Here is a 17,983-nt window from a genome sequence, read left to right as displayed (position 1 = left end):
ATGGCAGATGCCATGTAACAGTGAGCTGGTGCCTTTATTCAGTTACAGGATTTTGGTAAACTCTGATACTCAGCGTGACAAAGGTAACAACTTTCAACTTGTTTAGAGAAAATGGCACCTCTTTTCCTCTGTTAGGACTTCCCATTAAAAACATGCAAGTGAACAAATAAGGAGAGCAGTTTTGCATCATTTAAAAAAATTCATATCACTTTAGAAGAAAAATGTTCATCGCAATTTCAGGTATGGCGTACTGTCATTCAGTAACGCTCACTGTAAATCTCCATCAAAATACAAGTTCAACCTATCTTTATTAGATTGATTCATTAGTCAGCAGGTTGGGTGGTGTGAAGTATGCGTAACTCTTGATAGTTGCATCTGAGAAGTTAGTTGATAAAAAAGTTAGTATATAAAAAAAGAGGGGAGATTGAGACATCAAATACAAACTATTTTTTTTTTTAATGCAGGATTTCTGCAATGACAGGAATTACATTTCAGAAGAGACAAGGGTTCTTCTTTTGACGGGAAAGGTACTGTATTTTAGCAAGTTGCAAGCCTTAGAATATTACTTGTGGTTTTTAAAATATTCTGGACTGCTGTTAAAAATTATATTAAGAGTTCACGTACAGTAATTTGTAACTCTATTTGATGACATATAATTAATTCCTTGAACATACTACCTGATGAGTACACAACACCAAGATTGTTATCTGTGCACTGGGGTACAGGTTCTTGATTACAGTTTCTTCTATTACTGAAGTAAGCTTGGTGTAAAGTTATGATGCATATAGAGAATTGTGATACCACTAGCATTGGTGATCATAAATTTTCAGTTGTAATATTTTTAATATAGCTTTTATTGCTGTTAAATTCAGGTGCAAATGTCTATGCACTTTTGAACATCTATTTCAGGGAGTCCCAGCTGGAGATACTCTGTGATTCTAACATCCTCTATTTGCACAGCAAAGCACCTCTGGGAGAGGCTTTCCAAAATGTAATGCAGAGTTAGGTTCAATACAACAGTAGGAGATATCGCAGAATCATTAAGGTTGGAAAAGACCTCTAAAATCATTGATTCCAGCCACTGACCAAACACCACCATGTCAACTAACCACAGCACTAAATGCCATATCGAGTATTTCCTGAAGTGCTGATGGTGACTCCACCACATCCTTGGCCAGTCTATTCCAATGCCTGACAGTCCTTCCAGTGAAGAAATTTTTCCTGATTTTTCAACCTCAACCTCCCCTGGCACAGCTTTTAGACATTGCCTCTTTCCTGTCTTTAGCTGCCTGGGAGAAGAGGCCACTCCCCACCTGGCTACAACCTTCTTTCAACCAGTTGTAAAGAGTTTTAAACACCCCCAGCTCCCTCAGCTGCTCTTCATAAGACTTTTGTTCCAAGCCCTTCACCAGCTGCATTGCACTTCTCTGGACTCACTCCAGCACCTCAGTGTCCTTGCAGTGAGGGACCTTGAATTGGGAACAGGATTCAAAGTGTGGCCTTGCCAGTGCTGACTAGAGAGGGACAGTCACAGCCATGGTCCTGCTGGCCACACTGTTGCTGACACAGGCCAGGATGCCATTGGCCTCCTTGGCCACCTGGGCACACACTGGCTCATGGTCAGCAGCTCTCGGCCAGCGTTCCCAGGTCCTTTTCCACTGGCCGCATTCCAGCCACTCTGCCCCAAGCCTGTAGCACTGCCTGGGGTTGTTGTGACCCAAGTGCAGGACCTGGCAGGGAGCTTTGTTGAACTTCATAGTGTTGGTCTTGGCCCATTGATCCAGCCTGTCCAGGTCCTTCTGCAGAGCCTTCCTGCCCACCAGCACACGGTAGTGCCACTCACTTGGTGTCATCTGTGAACTGACTGAGGGACACTCAATTCCTTAGTGCAGATCATCAGTAGAGGTAGTAAACAGGACTGGCCCTAGCACTGCTCCCTTGGGAACACCAATAGTGACCGGGCACTGCTGCATGGAGCACCTTCACCAGCACTCTCTGGGCCTGACCACCCGGCCAGTTCTTAACCCAGTGAGGAGTGCAGCTGTCCAAACCATGCCCTACCAGCTCCAAGAGTGTGCTGTGGGAGACAATATTAAAGTCTTCAGTGAAGTCCAGGTAGACTACATCCAGAGCCTTTCCTCATCCACTAGGTAGGTCATCTGATCATTAAAGGAGATCAAGTTGCTCAAGCAGGACCCATCTTTCCTAAATCCATGCTGGCTAGGCCTGATGCCCTGTACACACCATGTGATCACACTAAAGATAGCCAGCAGATCATCCATAACTTCACTGGCCATCAAGATCAGGCTGACAGCCCTGTAGATCTCCCAGATCCTCCCTCTGGCCTTCTTGTAGATTGCCATCACAGTGGCCAACCTCCAGTCATCTGGGACCTCTCCAGTTAACCAGGACTGATGAAAAATGATGGAGTGGCTTGGTGAGCTCTTCCATCAGCTCCCTCAGCACCCTCAGGGGGATCCCATCCAGCCTCATAGACTTGTGAGTGTCAGAATGGCTCACCAGGCCACTACTTCCTTCTGGATTGCAGGGGATCTATTCTGCTCCCCGTCTCTCTACCAACCAGTTCAGGGGCTGGGTAGCCTGAGAATAACTGACCTTTCTGTTAAAGAGACAAAGAAGGCATTAAATCCCTCAGCCTTTTCCTTATCCTTGGTAACAATGTTTCCCTCCCTGTCCAGTAAAGCATTGAGGTTTTCCTTGGCCCTGCTTTTGTTAATGTATTTGTAAAATTTTTTGTTATCTTCCATTGCAGTGGCCAGCTTGAGTTTTAACTGAACTATTACATTTATACATTTGTGTTAAATTTTTATATTACTTTTCTGCATATAATTATATAAATATGATTTAGAAGTAAACACTATCTCTTTGGGGTTCTGTGATACAATTACAGTGTTTTAGATCTTGCTGTGACTGATGACTTGACCCATGTGCTCAGGCTGAGTAGGCAACAGGAAGTTTTATATTTTGTCCCTGGAGAGCAGTCAAGGAAGTTTTCATAACTGGCATGTCACATTCTTCATGTAATTTTACATTTCCTTAGAGGCCGAGTTAATAAATTAAGGTATTCCCGAGAAGAAAATATAATTCCCATGGGTGGAAGTTATGATGGAGCAGCCAGGAGAAAGATATTACAGATGCTGGAAAACATTGGTTAGCAAAAAAAGCAGCAATCTCTGTAGAAAAGGCTTGTTACTGGACACATCAGTGGCTGCATCATCCTAGTGCTAATTCTGCACAGAATTTACTAAAAGATATTATTCTTTTAATATAATAATTTATTTACTCCATTTGCTGAGTGGCTGAGTTTACTGCATGTCCAGAGAAGGAAAACAGAATGAGTGAAATGTCTGGAGCACAAGTCTTATGAGGAGCAGCTGAGGGAGCTGGGGTTGTTTATCATTCCTGCCAAACATAGTGCTGTAACACAGGGCTGTGGGGTCCCAGGGCCCATCATTGGTGTTGAAGACAGGCAAAGATGGGGTTAAATGTTTCTGCTTAGTCATCTCCTGTTTGTGAGGTGACCAGCCTCATCAGGTAATGGCCCAGTGTTATCTCTGATCCTCCTTTTGCTTTTGACATATCTTAAAAAGCCCTTTTTAGTGACCTTTATGGTGCTGGCTAACTTGAACTCTAATCAAGCTTTGGCCACAGGAATTTTCTCCCTGCAGTGGTGAGCAGCATTTCTGTAATCCTGCCACATTGCTTCCAAATACTGTATGCTTTGTTTTCTGCCTGAGTTCCAGAAGAAGATCCCTGCTCAGCCAGGCTAAATTTCTGCCTCACTTCCTTGACGTCTTACACTTTGCAATTGCCTGCTCCTGTGCTTTAAGAGATGGTTCCTAAAAAGGGACCAGCATTCGTAGATGGCAGTACCTTCAAAAGCAGATTCCCAGAGCACCCAAAAGTCTGACAGCACCCAAAGTCTGCTGTCCCCCATACACAGGGCCAAGGCTGTCCATAAGGCCAAGGGCAGTTGATCCAGAAGGATCCTGTAATTCCTTGTAGAATGACGCATTGCTGGTAGTGTCCTGGCTGGGTGGTCAAGAGTAGACTCCCACAAAAATATCAGCTTTATTTGCTTTCCCATTCATCCTTACCCAGAGGCTCTCAACTCTAATATTGCCCAACATTTTGGCTTTTGTTGAGACTTCTCCAGCTGGTATGTCTTCAAAGCATGCGAGAGAGAAGAGCAGTTGATGAAGTGCTTTTAAATCACAAGAAGTAAAAGGATAAATAATGTTTTTAAAGTAAAGATAAGGTTAGTAGCTCTAAACTGATCGCATTGTGATTAAGACTGTTAGCCCAGGAAAAGTATTTTTAAATACTCAAGCAAATATTTGTAAAATTAAATATGTATCTGAAGTTTGCATTTTTTAAGATTTAAACATTTTTTTCTAGCCAAAACCGACCGGTGTATTGGGGACAGTAAACAAACCATTATCTGCAACTGGAAGGAGACCATATATTAGGACTACAGGATCAGAGACTGGAAGCAGTGTAAACTCTGAGCTGAGCTCTTCTGCAGGAAACAGATCAAGGTATGGGAGTCCAACATTTCTTTCATCACCTCTTTACTTAATGGTCTCCACTGTGCTTGCAAGTTTTAGGACAGGAGATGATTTGATGTGTGTGTTTAAATGTTGGAAGAGTGTCCTTATTTTGTCCAGTTTTAGAAAATGTAGTAGTTCTCAATAGGTAAAATCTCCATACTTGCTTTTTGGTTCAGTTTGTGTTATGATGTTTTGATGTATAAATTACGATTAATCCTGATTGGAAACAAGAAACTTTTTTGATATAGATGGAATATTCTGATCTGTACAAGATTAAGGATGATAAAAAGAGCTTGTTGAAGCAGGCCAGGGTCTTAGTGGAAAGATGCAACATATGATGGCAATACTCAGTGTTTCTGCTAGCAAGCATTATTTTTATATGGATGCGGAATTTTAAAATTTGTTGTAAATCTGGAGAAACAGTTTGCACTTTCAGATTTTAATACTGTTTAATTTAGTTTGGAATTGATTATCTGACTAAAATAAAGGGTTAAAGAAAGCAGAGAAAGTCAAGTCTAGTTGCTACATTCCATAAGGCCAAAGGGAAGTGTAACTGCGTTCAGAGTTTGTTCTGTAAAGTGTGCATGATATAAGTTGTAATAATCTTACTTTTTTCTTTTTTGTTCTTTTGTTTTCTATGAAGTTGGGGCATTATTGGTGTTTATTATTCTTCAGTATATTTTCCAGTATTGTCTCTTTCTATCTGGGAAAAGAACACAGCCTATTTTAGAGCCCTGGTCTTAAGTTTGCAAAAGTCATTATACAGTGGTGTGTCTGTGGTAAGGGATTTGGCTCAATGACCAGCCAATTCCTTTCAGACCTTTCCCAGTTCTGGGAAAGAAAATACGTGTGTGGACTCTGGCAAATTCAATTGTTTTTAAACTAATTTAGCCTATTGCATTGATGCCCCTTCCCCCCACCCCCTTTTCTTTACCCCAAATAATTCCAAACATTTTTCTTCTTTTCTGTATATTTTTGGTTTATTATGTCTTCCATGATGCTCCCAGGGAACAAAGTTCAGATATATCAGAAACCGGAGTCAGTGAAAATGATGAAAATCCTGTGAGGATTATTTCAGTCACACCAGCAAAGACAGAACCTGTGAAAAACAAGGTATGTCCAGGGATTTTTTGGACTGATGTCTGTAATAAGTTTGACATTGGGGTTTTTTCAGTACACCAGTTCTCTGAGGAGCTAGTAACATCCAGTTTCATTTCATATAGTTGTGTCAGTTTCCCAGCCTGACAGAGGACCCCATGTCTTCAGAATGGCCATTTATTTTATCCAGAATAATTTATAGCACTCATTGGAATGGACTTCATTCTTCTTTTCTAAAATTCCAAAATATTCCTACATTTATTCTGCATTTTCCAATGTAAGTAAGAGCGAGCCTGAGGTTCAGACTGCAAGTTCACACCTGTAGTAGCTTTAACTGAAATTACTGCCAAGAAAATGTCAAGTGGTCCTACAGCATGAAATAGACATCTAACTTTAAAATTTTGTCACAGCTAAAATCTTAATTAATCTATTAAAAATATATTGTATGGTTCACCCCTCTTTCATTAAAGAGAGAACCCCATGCCTAAATCATAAAGATTTTTTAACTTATAAAATATACAATAGCATGAATTTTAACACAGTTGAGTCCTGCACCTGGGACAGATGAAACTCAAGCAGCTGTACAACATGCTGGGATCTGCCTGGCTGGAGTGCAGGTTGGCTGGGAAGGACCTGGGGACCATCCTCAGTGGATAACCAACAGAGCATGAGCTGGCTGTGTGCCTTGGCTGCAGTGAGGGCAGCAAACTGTGTCCTGAATAGTCAGCAGATAGAGGGATGTGGTTATTCCACCCCATTTGGCATTCATTAGGCCATACCTGGAATACTGTGTCCCCCCAGTTTGATGCAGATACTCAAAAACTGGAGGGAGCCTTGCAGGGGGCGCCACGATGATTAAGGCATGGAAAAGTTGTTGTGTGAAGAAAGGTTTGAAGTGTTGAGTTCAGCTTAGAGAAGAGAAGCCTTGGAGAGGATCAATCAGTCTTTCAACATCTACAAGGTATTTATGGAAAAGATGGATGGAAGGAAGTATTCTCGAGTCTGCTTGCTGGAAGGAAAAAAGGCTACTGGAAGAAGTTGCTTCAGGGGAAATTGTCTGGATGCAAGCAGGAAAAAAAATACAAAAAACCCCCAAAACACTGTGGAGAAATTGAAACACTGGAACAGACTGTCCAGAAAAGTGGTGGATTATCAGTGTTCATGGCTTGACTTTTCAAAGCCCTGTATAACCACTGAGGCCCTGCTGTCAGCAGGTTTGACAAGATGATTTTCAAAGATCACTTCCAACCTAGATGATTCTGTGATTTAAAGTAGATTTTTGTAATAATGTAGGGATACATAGATGATTTAGGCTTTTTAAGAAATTATATATCTGCTTAATCTCTTTCTATTAGATGAAATCAGAGTAATAAGCAGGTGTTTTGGATTTCTATCATCACATAGAAAAGTTAGGCAGAGCACATATAAAGTAAATTTCAAAAATGCTTTCTAGGTTCTTGAAGTTGAAATTTCAGAGAATCTTTAAAGTTCATATGAATAGCTACTATAAGTGTCTACTATGAAGCTGCTGGAACAGTAGTGAAGGTTACAGAGATTGCCTGACTCATTTGAACACGTAAGAAACAATAGTAGAATATTTAACAAAAACAGTCCTTGATTCAGATCCAGCACTTAGAATAGTGGCACTGGTTTGTTGGAAATTGCTGAATCATGCCAGCCATACTTCTTCAGTATCCTTTTCTGTACCCCTTCTCCCAACTGCTTTGGAAGTCAGTGTTCAAATGAAGGCTTAGCATCCAGTTGCTTCCTCTTTGATTCCATATGAATACTGCTCTCTGTAGAGAAGTACATTGCTAACCCTTTCTGTTCCACATGTACAGACACCTCTTCATGGTATTTAATCGCTTCATTACCTTGTTCAGTGTGCTGAGAAGAACATGTATGTAGGCCATACCCATTCAGGCATGATGAAGAATTAACAAACACAACAAGTTGCATTTTCGGTGTGATCTTACTTCTTTATTCCTTGGGTTTTTCTTTACTGACACTTAGGTCTTCAGTAAACTGCACCTTCAATGAATGTTGGTCTCAAAATTTGTATGTATGGAAGTAAACAGTAAATACTGCTGTATTGAAATAATTCTTTGCTCCTCAGTTTTCTCTTGTCATTTGACAAAGAGACGGTAAAAGGAACTTGTCCAGAAAAATGATCATGGGAGGAGCTCATAAAGATAATTATTCTTACTGTAATGTCTCTAACACCACTAAAAGATAGATTAGCTGCAGTTAGTAACATTACACAATATGTAGAAAATGTTTCTGCAAGGATAAGGTCCAAAATCAAAGACCATGTGATGTGTTTTCATAACAATACTTACAGTTTTAAAAGCTCATGTTTGTGATGGAAGGAGATAACAGTTTGGGTTTGCCTATGGGAATCTTTTTTTCTTCACATTCATGATTTTTATTTTCTAGGAGATGAATTCTGATCAGACAACACAAGGAAATAGCACTGAACGTGGGAAAAAGCGAACAGCAACAGCATCTGGAACTGAGAATATTCATCAAAAAACAGAAGAAAAAAGTGTAGAAGAAACAGGCCCATCACTTGCAGCAAAAACCAGAAGAGGGCGACCAACCAAACCAGAACCTCAGGGTACCACTGCAAAAAACGAGGAAACAAACAAAGCACCTGTCAGGGGAAGGAAGAGGGCAGCTGCCAACCAGGAAGGCCCAGGGAGTTTAGAGGCAGGTAATGCCAAAGCACCAAAACAGCAAGACACAGCAAAAAAGCCAGCAGCAGCACAGAGACAAATTGATCTACAGAGGTAAAAATAAATAATTAAATACATGGGATGGGGGATGGTCCTTTCCTGTCTCAAGTCAGACCCTGAGTTTACAATTACAACAGACCTAGCATAGTTTAGGGCACAGCTAAACCACAGCAGATGTTGCAACCATATGTTGCATTGAGTTCTATTTTTCAAAGTACCTGGGCAACTGGAATTGGAGAAATTAATTTGTTTGGTCAGAACAGGATAAACTTAACCTGTTTTCACCAAATGCTATTTTAATGCATCCTGGTTCCCCTTCCTAGAATTGCTGTCTAAAGGAACCAAGAGTTGATGGTGTTTCAGTGCATTCATTAATGCCAGACATGCTGGCATTTGGTTACTCTGCTGTGCCTCCCTTCAGTGATAGCAAAGCCTTGGAAGCTGAATGTCTTTAATGCACAGGGAAATTTATAGTGCCAGCTGTAGCTATTTTCTGGTAGTTTGAATCTGTGCTTGTTTTAATGTTAGCAGTACTGTAATGTCTGTTTTAAGTAACTGAAAATTACATTTGGAACTTTGTAAACCACAAACAGCTTTTGGATGATAATCTGGACTACTCTAGTGTTTAAGCATGTTGACTTGGTTTGCAATACAAGCAATTCATAATAAGCATTAACATGAGAAGTTTGTTTTGCTGGACGTGGTACATAATTAAGGCAAAAGTGTCCAAAGGTCTGCAAACCAGTGTGCTCTAAGAAATCACAAAAATGATCTAAAGGAAGAAGGAATCATTGGAATAGTTTCTTTCTAGAGGTTTATAAGTTGAAGATCTTGCAGAGAACCTTGAACAAAAATAGTTTTACCTTTTCTTCTAAGAGCAAGCTTTATACAGCAGTAAAATGGTCTGTCCAGAGTGTAATATTTGTGTACTGCCTTGCAATGCTTGTTTAATGTGTCAAATTCCTTCAAGTCTTCAGAACAAATTGCACTATCCATAGCCTTTAGTAAGCTACTGTATCAGATACCATCTTTTAAATGTGTAATATCTCAGTGTTTCTTGGACAAAATACCAAAACATTGTTAACGTTTTTCAGAAGCCAGGTGCTTGGAAGTGATGGAGATTCACTGTTGGAGATAGACTCAAGTTCAGAAAACTCTCAAAATGCAATGGATCTTTTTAAGGCCTGTGGGAGCAGCCAGGAAGATACTGAGGATACAGAGATAGCAGAGGGAGGCTTCCTTAAGGTGTAGCAGGCATCTTATATAGGACAATTCTCTGTTTTTACTTCTTTATTGTAGTTTATACAGTGAGAATTCAAAGAAATTTGTGTGTAAAAAATGCTCTATCTAATAGGTTTTTTCTTTTAAGTAGACTTGTACAAGTTACTGTAAATACTGGGAAAACATTTGAAGTAGTGCCTATTCTGAAGTAAAATGGGCTATTTTTATAAACCTTGGTAATTGTAGTTAATTAAATCAAGTTACTGTTCTTAATCTCTGATTCCAGTGAAAGCAGTGGATAACTTTCATATTTATGCTGAAAAAACATGACTTAGTATGGAATTATAAAATGCACAATTCAAGTTGTGTAGTTTCAAGTTTATCAGGAAGTTGTGCTGTACAATGAGGAAGTTCAGTTGTATTCAATTAATTGTGTAATTGTTAAGAAGATACAAGATGGAGTTGGAAGAATCACAGTATAAGAAGTGTAAAAGCTAAAATCTAAACAATATTTGGTAGGATTTTGATTCAGAATCACTTGTTGTTTCCATGTCCTTACAATTAACTCATTTCCTTTTCTCCCCTCATAAAGGTAAAAAGAAAACTTGCTCGAAAAGGGAGGAAATGAAGGCCAAATAAAGGCATGCTCCAAGCTTCTGCAAAAACTAGGATTCAGAAATTTCCTGTACAGGAACTGAAATTACTTCAAAACACACAGCTTTCAGCTCTGAAACCAGAAGGAAAACTATGCTTCCCTTTCACATGAAATTAATCCTTCTCAATGGAAATGTAAAGCAGAAACTCTTGAGAAAGAGGCTAAAAGCATCTGTACTTATTTCCCCAGAGACTTTTTTTATGAAAAGTCAATAATTAAGCAAATTGCTTAACACTTGGTTCCAGTTCCTGCATTCTGGAGTTTAAAAGTGTATTTACACCATTAACTTTCATGCTGCATTTTTTTTAAAGGAAGTCAGAGAAGGTCCTTACACTGACATTGAAAATTCATGATCCTAGAGCCAGGTATTCCCATGTTTCACAGAAAAGGTAGAAGTCTACTGAATGGATTTTAAACAAGACTAGAGGAAAAAAAAATCACTTTTTTTTTTTTGCTTTACTTTTGGAGACTGTTTTATGTATAATTCTTTCTGCCTGCCTACTTTTCTGCAAAAATAAGATGTACAGATTTCAGTTCCCTGCTATGAAAAGTCATGTGGTGGCAATTTTATAAATGTTGCTTTCTGATTTTTATCAGAGTGGGAAAGTAATCACTTAAAATTGTTATTAATTCGCAAGTAGACATTTCATTTTTTAATTTTCCCTCCATTTTAGTTTAATATAATTTGCAATAAATGTACATATTGATGTTTGTTTTATAAAAACATATATCACTTTTAAGTGTTTTTACTCCTGCGGTTCTGTTGGAATATTCTAAATTTTAAAGGAGTAAAGACAGTCCAGCATTTGATTTTATAATGTTTGTCACCAGATTTTTATTATTGATGTAAAGAAAAAAAAATCAGTTTTTAAAAATAGTTGGACTTTGGCAGCTTTGTAAGGAAAGTTGGAAATGTTTAGGATTGCTCTCAATTTTAAGCATTGTGCTGATTGGAAGTAAGTCTGTTTTGCATTTTGTCTTCCTGTCCAGGCTCATTTTTTAATGTTTATTTTAGAAGATTGTTGCATCAATATTATGTTTCCTGGCATTGTTCAGCATAGATACAGTGTACACTTTTACGTACACATGATCATATTTAAGTTTGTTGCATAAAATAAACGCTTCTAGGTGTCATGTGGCAGTCTTTTGCTAATTTTTTTTTCTTTCACAGAAAACTTAATTGCTGTGTCTGTACATGGGCTTGGACATTGACAGAAGTGCTGTACAGAGTGAAGGAGCTGTAATGCAGACAGTGGTGTAGTTAAAAAGTTACATTTTTGAGGTGAAGTTACAGTGCTTTATCTTGTGGAGGGGGTTGGGTTGGTGTGCAGTGACAGTGAGGAATCTGCTTTGCTTCCCCCTGCCTCAGCTCCCCATTTCTCTTCTGCAAATTGTTTTGAAATCTCTTGATTCATATAGAAGAGCTGGGTACTGGTGGCATGAGTTGGGTATTGCTTGTGCTCCTGGAATGGGTAGGGTGCAGTTGTGTGCTCTTCAACATGACTGAAGTCTCTCTGAGCAAGTGTGCACAGCTCGTGTTATTTTTCTTCTGTAACAAGAAATCAGGCTTCGTGCATAAAGCAGTGTGTGCAGCTCCCCTTCTAAAGCAACCTGCAGTGCTTTGACCTGAAGGGTTTGGAATGCTTTTGACAGAGAGGAGATTTTAAAATCACTTAATTACACATCTGTCAGGGGTTTGATTTCTAAAACTGAAATAATTTCACAAGGTGGATTTACTGATTGTAATGCAGTTTCTTTTTAGTGCTCTGGTCAAATACTTCCCTCTCATGAAAGTTCGAATGTTTTTGTTTAAACTAATTTTAAAATGTTTTAGTTCAAAGTTTTCTAGTGGTACCTGAAAAAAAACTTGTTTTATCTTAGAAATGAGTTCTGGTACTTAGTGGTGTGCCTTTAACAGCAGTCTGAAATCTGGACTTGACAAATAGTTCAGGTTTATTTCCAAAAGCTTTTTTGTTAATGAAGTGGATAATTATTGGATTTTTTCCTTCTTATCTTCTTTGGTCAGTTTTTAATTAATTACAATGTCACATGACTCAATGAATCATAATAGAATGATACAGGTTAGAAGAGATTTCTGGAGGTTCACTCCATGCTCAGAGTATGGTTTTCAGTTGTCTTTCTCCAGATGGAATTACGTTGAGGTTTTTTGTTGTTTTTTTGGTTTTGGTTTTTTTTTTTTTAATGTGGACATTTGAGTTTTTTTCATATGCTGATTATCAGTAGAGTCAATTGGTACATTCATGTAGCAAATTATGCTGGGCATAACAGGCTGAGCCAAAATGCAGCTTACAAGAACTACCAAGAGGGGTGGCCCAGTGGCTCTTTTCAGAGCTTGCCCCAGCCAGGGCTGTGCCCAGAGTGCCCCTGCCTGCCCCGTTCCCTCTCCAGAGCCCTCGGGGCACCCCTGGGGGCTGTGGGGAGCTGCCCCAGCCTTGCGTGGGCACTGACAGCACACGGGAGCAGCCTGGAGAGCCAGGGCAGAGAGCACAGCACCACTCTCACACAGATGTAATTGATGCATTGCCAGTGCTGCTGAGCCCTTAAAATGAAGAGCTATTAAAGAGTAATGAGTATAAAACTCTGGAATTGAAGGCAAAGTATTTCAGGAAAGGGGGGTGGCGTGGGGGGTGTGTGTGTGGCTTGGCCATCCATCAGTTTTCAAATATTGTACATAAGAGTGGGGATTCTTCCATTATAATAAGGAAACTGATGCTCAGAGTTCTTCACTTGTTAATGTGCAATTAGTAGGAAGCCTGATAAAACCCACTCTTTATGGCTTTTTATCAGTGCAGGGTTTAAAGGCACTGAGTTTTCACATTCACGTACATACTTAGAGCTAGGTCTTGTCATCTTTTAAATTCCCATCTTCATGAAAGTTTGGCTGGGTTTCTTAGCAGATACACATTTATTTCTGTTTTTTTCTGTCTTCTGATGGCTGGGCTGCACAGCTTTAGTCACAGTAAGACAGGAAAGCTGTTCTGAGAGCATGCTTTGTAATGTACTAAATTAAACCCCTACCACTCAACAAAACTGAGTAGTTGTTTTGGATAAGAAAATAATCTTGTCTAGAGCAGTCTTTAACAGGAGAAACAGCATGCACTACAAACCTTTTCTGCACATGCTGATGAACCCTGTAAGTTTTAGAACTGATAAATAACAAAATATTATCTAAAATGTGCTTCCAGCTGGTAGATACTTAGGTCACAATGTTGGACCAAGTTCAGCATCAGACTGGCTCTTGAATGTCAAGTTAGCTGATGGGGCTGTAACAGCTGAACAGTGTCTTCTAAAGATAAAGAAAGATTTTGGACCACCAAACATTTGCAAAACACAGGAAACTTGCTTCTTAAGAAATTATCCATGTGGATCCTAGTTCTCTTGCCTGTATATTTGGTTATTGTCTTTATCAGCAGTAATAGTTCTGTTTGTGCCTGAAAATCAAATCTCAAACTGGTGCTCAGGGAAATAGCCCAAACCAAGGAAGCTGGGCTGTGCAGTCTGCTTGCCAGCCTGGCTGCAGGTGCACTGAGCTGATAACCAAGCATTAGTCACAGAGTGGCTGGGCTCAGCCCAGGGCACTGTATCTGGGTGCAGGAACAGATTTGCACAGGGAGCAGCAAGGTGTTCAAAAGCAGGGAGAACAAAGTCCTGTACAGCAGCAGTTTGTGTCCCTTGAAGGCTTCCCCTGCTTGCATTTCTGACAGGAGGGAGTCATCATGCTGATGAGTACCCTGGTATTCAGATGTCCAGAAGGAAGCTCAAACAGTACTATAAAATACTCTTAAACTTCAAAGACCAACAGTAGCTTCCATTCCTGAAGAGTTCTTAATCCACACGTTCTGTGGATTGATTTGCCTCAGTTCCTCAAAGACAGAAAACAATACAGAACTTCCTCAGAAGCAGAATTTGGAAGTGGTTGCTGACAGCCTGTCCCTTCCTAGCTGCGCAGCCTGAGTCAGGAGAGTGGATCCAGGATGTCCTTTAATTTCTAAATGAGAGACCAAAGCAGGTGAATGACCCAGTACTCCATCAGAGATTCCGTAGCACCAAGTCAATGTGGGGGCCCACAGGATGACTACTGCCACAAATCACTCCCTAGTACATGGTAGATTCAGAATAGGAACATCTCTGACTTGGGGGAGCTTCCCAGCCCTATTTTTTGCAGTCTGAAAGGAGATGAGAAAGTTTTTGGCATGTGCACCTGCTTGTAAAGGGATGAGTGGAGCGCTGCCAAGGGCTTGTTGCAGTTCAGAGCTCCTGCTCCCTCACTGGGAAAGCCACAGGCACACGGCCCCTGCTGGGAGCAGCTCTGCAGCCCAGCTGGGTCAGCACCACATGTGCTGGAGGATGTGTGAGCCTGCTCCTCAAAGCCCTAGTGTCACACCAGGCAAAGGGCAGTCCTACCCTTGGAACAAATCCTCCCATTCATCTCTTGGAAGGACCTTTCTGACTTGCAGCGGAGCATCTTCTCTCCGCCTGGGGAAGGTCCTGACACTTTAACCAGGACTCTCTGCCTGCAGAGGCTGGGCCAGCAGGAGGAAGTCAGGCTTATGGTGACCCCTGCAGCTTTGGCAAGAAGTGACTGAGGAGCCATTCAGCTTTGAGCCTGGGGACTCATCACCAACTGTGCAGCTCTACCCATGGTCAGCAAAACCAAGACCTCCATGGGCAGCACAAGTGGATGATGCAGTTGAGTCTTGTGTTGCTTGGTGAGGAGGGACAGCCATGAGGAGACATCTGCTTTTCACTGGGAGCACAGAGGTTATCCAAGCCAATTTGTAACTCACTTAGGTCATGCTGGCAGCCGTGCAGTCTCAGCAATGTGCCAGCTCAGGCAAAAAGCCTGACCAAATAGCTCTGGAATACTGAGCATCCTCCTGTAGCCCTGCCAGCCTCAGGAGTTCAGATGTGTGTTTATAAAGCTGCAAGCTGGGCATGCTCCAGAACAAGAAATGCATGTTCTGCTTCTTTGTTCAGGCATTTAATTCTCTCATTGCCCTGGAAGCAGGAATTGGTGTGTTGACTGATGCACCAAAGCCTTTGAAGGAAGAGATGGAAGGTGCTTATGGCTGTTTCTTTGGTGTTGGGTCCAGTGGCTGTCAAGAAAGTGGAGAGTCACAGCGTGCCCTAGTTTCTGTCCCCAAACCAGAAACAAGCTGGTTTTATGCTGATGGCAGAGGTCTGAGCCATCAGTCTCCTCTGGACTATTACAAGACATGACAGGTGACCCATACAGAATTTTTTTTATATTTCTGGGTGTATTTTTAATACTTTGTAGTTTCCACACCTGTAGGAAACCCCAGACCCTCACAGACTGCACAGAAGATCATGGTGGCATTCACAGCAGTCCTGGCGTGTTTGACCATGAGGTAGATGTGGTGGTATCTCTGTTACAGATACCTTGCTGGTGAGATCATCCTTCAGAGTGTATCAATGTGTGTAAATGCCTAAATAGGAAACAGAGCCAGAGGTACATCCCTGGAGAAATAAATGGAAATTGGAAAATTTTCCTATTTCCAGGCCAAACTTTTTCCCAACCAGTTAATACCAACCTGAGATCATATCCCTTGTAGGTGACTGGTCACAGCAAGACACCCATCACTGCATCCACTCCTTGACTCATCACCCCCCTAGGCTGGCCATAGGCTTCTGCTCTCTGGAGCTTTTTTTGTGCTTGTGGAGAAGGGGGATGGGCCCTGCCAGTGCTGTGGCACCCTTCTTCCCCACTGCCTTGCTCCATCTCACACACTTTCTCCAAGCATGCTGTGTCTGACCAGCACACCATTTTCCCATGGAACCACTAGGTATGTGGGGCTGTTTGGCCATTTTTGAGGGCACCTCTCTCCCCAGAGCTACAATCAGAGGCATAGGGGCCTTCTGTTAAATTTACTATGACAGCTTTGCCAGCTTCCTCAGAGCTCAAGAGCTCAAGTCTATTTTTCATTTGGTCACTTCAGCCTTGAAATGGTAATGAGTTTCTCCTCCATAAGACCACATACCCTGCTGTGTCCAAGCCCCTTCCTGCTGCCACTTGGGAGCTGCAGCACCTGCCAGGGGTGCTCATTGCCAGGGAAGCGGAGCAGGGTTCCTGCTCTACCCATTTCCCTTGCACACATTCTTTCATGAGGGTGGTTTTGGAAGCTGCCCAGAGCAGTTGGCCAAGATGATAGCAGTGTCATTTGATTCTGCATCACTGAGCTGCTTTCTTTCCAAAACACACCTTTAAACCAAAACAGGTTGTTTCTTCTTTTGGGTTGATGGTGGGATTTTTAACCTTTTTGCTATTAAGAGGGCTTTGTCATTTCACACTTGCAGGATGTGGCCCCTTTTGTGTCTCTTTGCTTCTTTTTCAGCCCCATCTAACAGACCTAGGACCCCTGAGTACAGAGTCTCTTGTGTAGACAGCTGGCTCCCTCCAGCCCATCCCAGCAGAGCAGGGCCTGGCATTGCTGCTGGATGTGGCTGTGCAGAGAGGCAGGATCCCCTCCCTCAGCCTGCTGCTGACACTGCCTCCTGCAGCCCAGGACACTGCCCAGTTTGCTGCCTCTGCCACGAGCACAGGTTGGTGGCTCATGTTTAGCTTGGTCCAGATCCCAAACCCCCCTCAGGTCTTTTCTTGCCAAGCTGCTTTATAGTTGTCCCAGCTTGTACAGGTGCCGGGGCTTTTCCTCCAGGTTCAGGATTCTGCACCTCCCCTTCCTGAATTCCTCATAGATGAGAACCATTCACAGATGAAAAGAATGGCACACAAACATTACAAAGAATTACTTTCCCTCTTTGTTTTTTAAGAAATGTTTGGGGTTGGTTTGTGCTTTGTTTTTTTCCCCTCCACCTCAGCATTGTCTGACCCAGTGGACTTTTGGTAACTACTTTGTTCATACATATTTTCTTCCAAATAGTTCTCTCTCCTGATAAGCGTGGCCTGGAGACTCTTTATCCCAGTATTTTTGATGTAGTTCAGACCATTAAAGGACTGGAATGTGGAATAAGCTATAGTGGGCAATGCCTATGCCAAGCAAAGAGTGAGCAAGCCCCCATTCTGCCAGGTTGTTCATACACAGGATTCGTTTCTTGCCTCTTTAACACCAGAAAAACCAAAACATATTGAGTGTTTTCATTCCACTTGCACTGACAGCTTTGGATCCTTTAAGCTACTTTCTACACAGATAAACCACTTCACACCCAACAGTTTCTTTCAGCAAGGTGACGATGTAATGGCCACCACTTCCAGAAACACCTAGGACCCACTTTGTGTTTGGTGTTTGTACTCCAGCCTTGTGTTGATGGAAATTTAAAGCTGTGGCAATGACAGGGTTTCCAGTGCCCACTCTTTGTTAAGACTGACTGCAGTGTGAAATGGCATCAACCAGTTCTGCTTTTGAACCAAAATCTTTCTTGGTGCATAACTGGCTCCTATTTTAGGAGGCTATAGCCAGCAAAATGTTCCTCCAAGAAAGGCACCCTCCTCCCCACCTCTGCACCTGGGCAGGAGGCAGAAGTTTAAAAATGGGGACAGGCAGCTTTGCTCTGATACAGTAATGTGGCTCAGCTGCAGGGAACTTCCCAAACCTCTCAGGGTCAGCAGGAGCTTTAACTATTCACCATCATGATGTTTTTAAATTTCCAGTTGTGAGAAGAGCTTTTGGGAAAGACAAAGGGAAGAGACCATGGCACAGTCCCTC

At 41.6% G+C, this 17,983-nt stretch overlaps 1 protein-coding gene across 1 annotated transcript in view; it reads left to right on the top strand.

Moving 5' to 3' along the window:
* Nucleotides 1-11,414, top strand: part of PDS5A (PDS5 cohesin associated factor A) — a 75,363-nt gene extending 63,949 nt beyond the window's left edge. The window contains 5 exon segments of the mRNA XM_005415463.2: nucleotides 465-527; nucleotides 4,420-4,559; nucleotides 5,579-5,684; nucleotides 8,106-8,458; nucleotides 10,218-11,414. Coding sequence (XP_005415520.1) covers nucleotides 465-527; nucleotides 4,420-4,559; nucleotides 5,579-5,684; nucleotides 8,106-8,458; nucleotides 10,218-10,221 — 666 coding nt within the window. The 3' untranslated portion in view covers nucleotides 10,222-11,414.
* The last annotated feature ends 6,569 nt before the right edge of the window (nucleotides 11,415-17,983 follow it).

The sequence above is a fragment of the Geospiza fortis genome, unplaced genomic scaffold, assembly GCF_000277835.1.
Source record: "Geospiza fortis unplaced genomic scaffold, GeoFor_1.0 scaffold40, whole genome shotgun sequence".
NCBI classification, from domain to species: domain Eukaryota; kingdom Metazoa; phylum Chordata; class Aves; order Passeriformes; family Thraupidae; genus Geospiza; species Geospiza fortis.
Note: the sequence above shows the minus strand (reverse complement) of the source record. Positions and strands in the feature narration are given on the sequence as shown.